The sequence below is a fragment of the Gymnogyps californianus genome, chromosome 3, assembly GCF_018139145.2.
Source record: "Gymnogyps californianus isolate 813 chromosome 3, ASM1813914v2, whole genome shotgun sequence".
Taxonomy (NCBI): domain Eukaryota; kingdom Metazoa; phylum Chordata; class Aves; order Accipitriformes; family Cathartidae; genus Gymnogyps; species Gymnogyps californianus.
This window is the reverse complement of record NC_059473.1, coordinates 25,263,134-25,270,984: the sequence shown is the minus strand read 5'-3', so window position 1 is coordinate 25,270,984 and position 7,851 is coordinate 25,263,134. Positions and strand designations below refer to the sequence as shown.

General features: G+C 53.6%; 1 protein-coding gene across 1 annotated transcript; it reads right to left on the bottom strand.

Annotated features, from left to right (window-relative positions):
• Positions 1-2,537: 2,537 nt before the first annotated feature.
• Positions 2,538-7,362, bottom strand: BATF3 (basic leucine zipper ATF-like transcription factor 3). Its single transcript, XM_050894743.1, is given in 3 exon segments — positions 2,538-3,169; positions 5,673-5,777; positions 7,264-7,362. Coding segments are annotated over 3 exon segments (390 nt in total). The 3' UTR covers positions 2,538-2,983.
• Between the last annotated feature and the right edge of the window lie 489 nt (positions 7,363-7,851).

The window sequence follows — 7,851 nt, the reverse complement described above, 5'->3', positions numbered from 1 at the left end:
GGACAGGGGAGAGAAAATGTAACGAAAGGCTCGTGGGTCGAGATAAGGACAGGGAGATCACTCAGCAATTACCGTCACGGGCAAAACAGACTCGACTTGGGGAAGAAAATTAATTTAACTTATTACCAATCAAATCAGAGTAGGATAATGAGAAATAAACCCAAATCTTAAAAACACCTTCCCCTCCACCCCTCCCTTCTTCCCAGGGCTCAACTTTACTCCCGAATTCTCTACCTCCTCCCTGCCAAGCGGCACAGGGAGACAGGGAATGGGGGTTTCCGTCAGTTCATCACATGCTGTCTCTGCTGCTGCTTCCTCCTCAGGGGGAGGACTCCTCACACTCTTCCCCTGCTCCAGCATGGGATCCCTCCCACGGGAGACAGTCCTCCATGAACTTCTCCAACGTGAGTCCTTCCCACCGGCTACAGTTCTTCATGAGCTGCTCCAGCGTGGGTCCCTTCCACAGGGTGCAGTCCCCCAGGAACAGACTGCTCCAGCGTGGGTCCCCCACAGGGTCACAAGTCCTGCCAGCAAACCTGCTCCAGCATGGGCTCCTCTCTCCACGGGTCCACAGGTCCTGCCAGGAGCCTGCTCCAGCATGGGCTTCCCACAGGGTTACAGCCTCCTTCGGGCATCCACCTGCTCCAGCGTGGGGTCCTCCACGGGCTGCAGGTGGATATCTGCTCCACCGTGGATCTCCATGGGCTGCATGGGGACAGCCTGCCTCACCATGGTCTTCACCACGGGCTTGCATTGCAGAACAAGCATAGTGCTTACTGATGAAAAGTGATGAATAGATCTTGGAGTACTGAATGAGAAGCTGGAGCCAGTTTCTAGACAGATGTTTAGAAGAATAAATGTGTAAGAAGGAGGATTTTACACAGGGAACTAGACCTCTTCTTTTAGAAGAAAGCACCTGTGGGACAAAATCCTTAGGAGGATTCTGCTGGGATGGACTGTCTTGGACAAGGTGGTTGACCTTTCCTTCCATTTTTGAGGGTCTGCAGGGCTCCATAGGAAAGACCATGCTTTTGCACCAGCCGTGACCTCAGCTACCTACTGTCCATTCCCAGCCTCAGCTCAGCTGCACATACCTCATTAAGAGATGTGAGACATCTCTCTCACTCCCCCTCCATCCTAAGCTATAATGAATTTTCCCAGAGTGAATGTTGCTCATTTCCACTACGGTCCTCCTTCTCCATTACACCTCTACTCAGCCCAAATTACACAGTGGCATCCAGGGACTGAAGGAATGTGGGTGGGTGGATGAAAATGCTTAAGATAGCTTCCTTTCTTAAGGGTGACACACAGAATCATATCAAGGACATAATCCAAAAAGCGTAACGTGAAGTGTCCTGAAACTTTCGTTTTCCTTGGCAGGGGCTGCACCACTTTTTCTTTGCACAATGACTCAGTTCTTACAGGTCCATAAGAAACTTTGAAGACTGCATTTAGGCTGTAGATAGCTTCTGCAAATGCTGACAATTCTCTTGGGAACAACCTAATGAAAAATTTTAAAGAAGCCAACAGCTCACACCTGTTATCTTGAGCTTCTAGCCTAAGACAATGGCATGAGAGGGCCCTTTAGAAGGCAGAGCTGACTATACGGTTTCCCTAATTATATCTTGGCAGCGATCAGCAATGCATCATTCTCCTAAAGAAGCTAAAAAAGAAAAAAAATCTTTTAGACATTTCAGATCATATTCTGCTGATAAGTACTATGATCCTGGTGAGGGGAGAAATTAATCCCATGAGTTGAAATGAAAAAAATCCAAATGCTGAAGTGAAAGAGTTGGCAAAGGGGGTGGAGCTTTTTATTATCCAAAGGTGCTCTCTGACTGGGAAATACTGTGAGAAAAAACACTCTTTGCTAGATCCCAGGCTACAGCATTCACATTTCTAGAGCTTGACACTACTAAGAATCTTCAGAGAAAGTAAACACATTTTTCTGTATATTTCTCACTAACATTGTCATAATTCTTCCTTTTTGTAAAAAAAAAAAAAACCAACCAGTTAAAAACATAATGTTTTTCTTGCAAGCAGTTATCAAACATCTTCAGTGTGGACATGGAACAAAATGCTTAGCTAAACTGAATTTGTTCTATCCACAGACATCATTTACCAGAAGCAATATGCAAGATGAAGGATAAAGAGATTTGTTAGTTTCCAGTGGGTGCATTAAACTAGTAAATTTTAAAATCTGCTTTTTAAAACAACGTGTAGAACCAGCAAACTCTGTTTTGCTTTTCTTCCACACAGAGCAGACAATCATAATTAGAAATTGGCCAAGCCATATTTTAGGATATAAAACACTCCAAGAACTAATGTTGGCAGGGCTGATGATTGGGGATATTAAAGAAATAGACTGGGAAAACTCATTTGTTACTCACACTTCAAAAGAGGAACCAATGAAGAGGTGATAAGCAAATAATAAAATAACTGACAAGAAGATTAGCATTAGACTTTGGATTTGGCCAGTAAAGAAAAAGTAGAGATGTTATAAAGACGTTGATTATTGAAGAAGGTGGAGAACATCATAAAGATGGGACATCGCTTTTATTAACCAAACCTGTTTAGAGAAAAAAAAACAGCAGCCAGAACATGATATACATGGATGACAAGTGACAAAGGGTTATTGGCAGTGGACGTGTGGGAGAAAGGCATCCCAGCCCAAGGTCGGTACTTTTCCCTGTCTACATTCCATTGTGTGATGGTGAGCTGCACCGCACTTTGACATTTCTGAATGCAAACCCATGGCTCGAAGATTCTACCAAATAAGAAGTCACAGTTTGAGTTGTCTTTTTTCCATACTGGTGTTTTCCTGAGATTCGGAAGACTGTAACACTTCAATGTGGAAAAGAGCTGCATGGTCAAGTCCAGTCCTCTTCGATGGAAGACCTGCACCACAAGTAGGCAGTTCTTCAAATCTCCCCTGTTAATGGCACTTTCACACATCACATTTAAAGGCAATCGAGGAGACGTCTCATCTTGGCAGGCAGCTGGTGAGTGCATCAGGCCTTGGTACGGTCACAAAGTTCATGGTGCAGTGCAATAGCGGACAGATCTTTTCATGATCCTTCAACACTTCACTCAAATGTTTCATTTCATCTGTTAGCTTTCCGATTTCTCTTTTCAGGGAGGTATTTTCTTGCTCAAGAGACTCATATTCCTGGAAGGAGAGGGAAAAAAAAAGCCTACTCATAGTCAAAACATTCCTTTCAGTGCTTCCACCTTGAGTATATTCATCTAACTGTAGAAAAACTGCATGGTTTCTTATTACAACGTGCAAAATGCTAAGGAAGGAGACACAGCCTGGGTGCTGGAACAGGGCGAGCGCTTTACAACCTGTGCCCTGACCACACTGCGATTCCTTTTGTGGCCCTGAAGACCAGGAGGTGCTGCTGGTCCTTGGGGGTCCCCAGCAGCCCAGGGCTGCAGGCGTGGGTGACTGCGTCCCCGTGGTGGCCTCTTCCAGCCCTGGGCTGTCTCTCCTGGGAAGGGCTGAGCAGGGCAGCTCTGCGCTGTCAGAGCAGAGAAAATGAAAGCACTGACTGCGGGTCAGTGCTGGGAAAACCTGGTGCCTGGCAGTGCCGGTGAGGAAAGGGCAGCCCCTGCCCCGGGCTAGTGCGGGGAAAGGCCATTTACCCAGGTGCCGGCTGAGATGCACACCTAGCACAACGTGTCCAGTGCCAGCCACTCTCCTCCAGGCCAGCTGGGGCTTGTAGTCACCTGCTCTGATACCCGGGAACTCAAGAGCAGGAGGAGGGGAGCGTCATGCCAGCTTGTTCCCAGCCCCACTTTGTCACCAGAGGGCCTGACCACTGCCTTGGTTATCCCTGACCTGGGCTGCTTTTGAGCTAAGGCTTCTCTGGCAATGAATAAGCTGCTATTAACTGCAGAGGAGTTTTGAGATGCTCTGCAGCATACATCTGTGACGGATGTGAGACTCGCGTGTCACATTTTTTGATAATTGTGTGTCTCAAGTGTCCCTGCTGTCAAGCCACCTAATCCCAAAGAGAAGAGAGCTAGAGGTTGAGAGCCAGCCCACGGAAAACCTGCAGGTGTCTGCACCTCGCTGCTGGCCTAGGGCTCAACACTCGCCCACTCAATCTCACCTCCCTGGGAAAGCTTCAGAGCAAACTTCAAAGCCTACACATGCCTTAAAAGGCCTGTTTACCAGGCAGCAGGGAGAGCCTCTCATGCAATGCTCCTCTGGGCAGCCTGGGGCTGCCTCTGCTGCCCTTTGCTGCAGGAGTTTGGATCCCCCTGCCCTCCCTCACACCCTTCCACCACCCACCACCTCTCTCACACACAGAGGAAAACAGGCATGGTGCTCCTAACACATTATGGTAGCCAACTCCAGCAAAGTTGTCCATCCCTGACTCTGGCTCTGCTCACCTCTTATTGCCCCAAACCCCATGGGGTTGGGTTTTGGAGTAACTGTTACTCTCCCATTCTCTGTCCCATCTTCAGGGACGAGACCATCAAATTGTTCTTGCTAAGAATGAATTCCTATTCAACCAGATCTGCCTGCACCTGGGAAAACCTGCGTGCCTGAGAATGAAGATTCCCAGCATGAGGAAGATCCTCAAGTTCAGGAGGAACATCAGAGAGGCTGCAGGAAGGCACAGGGCACAGAAACGATTCCACAAAAGCCAGGGGTTACCCCTTTCCAGAAGTACCCTGCACCTGGCTTTCTCAGGCGCTGACTCAGAGGAGATCTGGGAAAAACCAAACTCAAAACTCCCCACACTGTCCCTCTTGGCCTCTGCTGACTGTTGGCAGATCCTTCCACACTGAGAAAGAGAAGGGCCTGTGCTGAACCTCCAGCCAGAGCTGAACAACTGACTCAGCCACAATCACAGCAGCAGAACTAACATTTACCCCAAGAGCCCTGACTCCAAGAGCCCTGGCCACAACAAAAGCACTGTTGTGTGAGGTAACATCCAAAACCAGAGAAAGGGGATTCCTGTCCTCCAGCGTTCGCACTGGGGACCAGAGAAAACTACACCACGTTGTGATATTGAGAAGAAGTATTAAGAGTTTCTGGAAGAATCAGTTACTTCATGGTTTTTTGGAAACACCCACTGTTATTTATCAGAGCATACAACTATAACAGCTAACTGAACCGAGCTCTCACACTTGGAGGTTTTGGAGTTCCTAAGAAGCCTTTTCAGCTGGGTATTTCTGTCTCACACCATAGTTTTAGAACTGACTTAAGCCAGCACTGCCACTAAGCTCATGGTCCCCTCCTCCTCCATCGCCTTCTCCCTTGTAAGGCAGCAAGCATTCATCCACTGCCATAGCGAATGTGACAAGCTTAACGCTAATCCAGAAGGAAATGGGTTTGTTTTAGCCTCGAGGAGCCCTGTGGTCCAGTTCACTCGGTGGTCATGGGAATAGCAAAAGAGGGAGGCGAGGGCAGGACCATGTCTCTCTCTCCCCATGGCAGTGTCATGGATGGCAGAGCTGCACTGTCCAACATGAGCATCAGTGTCCGGGAGTTCCCGACCAGGCACCCCGCAGCACGCCTGTCTCTGCCTTACACCCACAGCTCTCTGAGCTGGATTAGTGTGAAGACAGGCCCACGCCTGCTTAAGAAGTCCCATTTATTGTAAAGTCCCGTGCTCGGTACCCAAGCTGTGCCTGCAAAACATCAAGTTCCCATTCACCTCGTGAAGTTTATCTGCTTTCTGAGTTTGCTTCTTCCGGCTCCTCTGTGCAGCAACTCGATTTTTCTCTCTCCTCCTTACCTTCCTGTCATCTTCTTCATGACTCTGGAAGACATAAGCCAGAAACACTTCACTAGTTTTTCAGGTGCACACAGAGACGCCCGAAGTCAGGCGTGTCACTGTTTCTGAGAACGGGCACATACTCCCAATTTCACAGCACCTAACCCCGGCCTCCCACAGACCGCACGGTGCCTGCAAAGGGCAGCGCATCCCCCTGCCCCGCGGCACAGGTGGGGCCCGAGGCGGAGGGGTGGAAGCCGGCAGAGATGCCCGGGGGATGCCGCAGAGCCCCGCGGGCACTCGCTCTACCGCTGATGAGGGAACCTGAGCACCCCCGTCACCCACGGAGAGGACCTGCGCTCCCGCTCTGCCCGACGGGCAGCGTTTTACACCTGCCTCGCCCCAGCGCGAACGAGGAGACGGGAGGTGCGAGCAGCGGGGAGGACAGCCGGGCTCCCGCTGCGCCCGCACCCGCTGCCGGCGGAGCAGCCCTGCTCCGCTCCCGGCTGCCTGCGGCGGGGGAGGAAAGCCGCTGACCACGCCGTGTGGCGGCGGCAGGGAGCTTTCCGCGCACCGCCGGCGCCTCGCCCGCTCTCCTACCTGGAAGAGCCGGCACCCCAGCCACCTCCCGGGAAGGGAAGGACCGATGCCCGGGGCGGGGGGGAGCGGGCACCCCCGACACGGCGCTGCCCGGCGTGACTCAGCCCCACGTGCCCGCCCGCCCACAGCGCCGAGCCCCTCCGCCCTGCCCCTACCTGCTGGCTGCCCTCGGCCGCCGCGCTGCCCCCCGCCGCCGCCGCCGCCGGGACGGCGCACGACATCCCGCCGGCTGCGGAGCCGCCCCGGGGCGCCGCGCTCGGCGCCGCTGGGCTCCCCGGGCCCGCGGGGGGTGAGAGGGGAGGGGAAGGGAGGGGAGGGCAGGGCGGACCGGGGCGGGGCAGGGGACGCACCGCCCCGGGCCGCCCCGGTACCTGGCAGCCGGCACCCCCCGGCCCGGGGGCGGAGCCGCCGCCCCGCCGCGGGAGCCCCGCCGCGCCGCCCCGCCCCGGGCCGCTCTGCCGCCCGCATGGCCGTCACATGGCGCTTGCCGGTACCCGGCGGCAGCGCGCCGCGCCCGGGCAACCGGGAGCCCCGGGACCGCCCGTACCCCCCCCGGCCCGCACTGCTTCCCCCGGGCCGGCCGCCCCGGTTCTGAGCCCCCCACGCCGGCAAGGGTGCCCGTCCCCCGGAACCGCGGGGTCTGCTCAGCCCCCGGGAGCCGGGGGAAAGCCCGCACCCCCGGGGCACGGCGCTGCCGGGCAGTAGCTGCCTGAAAATCCCCCGGAGAGCCCCAGCCCCGGGGGCCGGCTGGGCCCGGCGCCCCTCCGGGCGGCCCGACTCGTGCTTTCGCCTGCATAAATAACAGCCCCGCCGTTTCTCTTTTCCCCAAATTTCCTCCCGGCGGCAGGGCGGGGAGGCCAGGCTGTCCCCGGGAGCCGGCCCAGCCCTCCCGCGGTGCCCGCCGCCCAAAGCCCGCTCGGGGCCGGCTTACCCCGGGCCGCTCCTGCGACATCGGCTTTCAGAAGCGGCGTGAGCTCCAGTAAAGTGACAGCCGGCTCAGCCAGGGTTCATGGGCGTGAGGACACGGCATCGGTGCTGGGATAAAGCGATTTTCACTTTCGCTACTCGCCCTGTTCCTTTAAATAATAAGGAAATGCCACAGGCTTCTTGTAAAGGCAAAGCCAGACAAGGACTGGTGAAAACAGTCGCTGCAGACAAGAATCTCTCTGTTCGACTATTCTGTTGAAAGTATTTTAACAGACTGATCGATGTTTCTTTTACCCCTTCAAACGCTTTCCTTACGTTTTAGTTGAACTGTTATCTTGGCCCTTCGCTCTGAAGGAGGGGAAGGTGTTTGCACCGACAGGTACTTCAACATCCTTGCTCTACCGTAGATGCGTTTGTATATGGTAACTAATGTGCACTCCTGGCTGTGCTCAACTCACAGGGGCAAACGCATGGCCATGCGAGGAGGGTTAAGTGCCCCCAAACTGCAGGGCAGTCAGTCATGAAGCCCCAGATATCTTAATAAATCGGATACTTCCCTATTTTTCTAGTTTCCCCAGAAGTTTGAGTCATC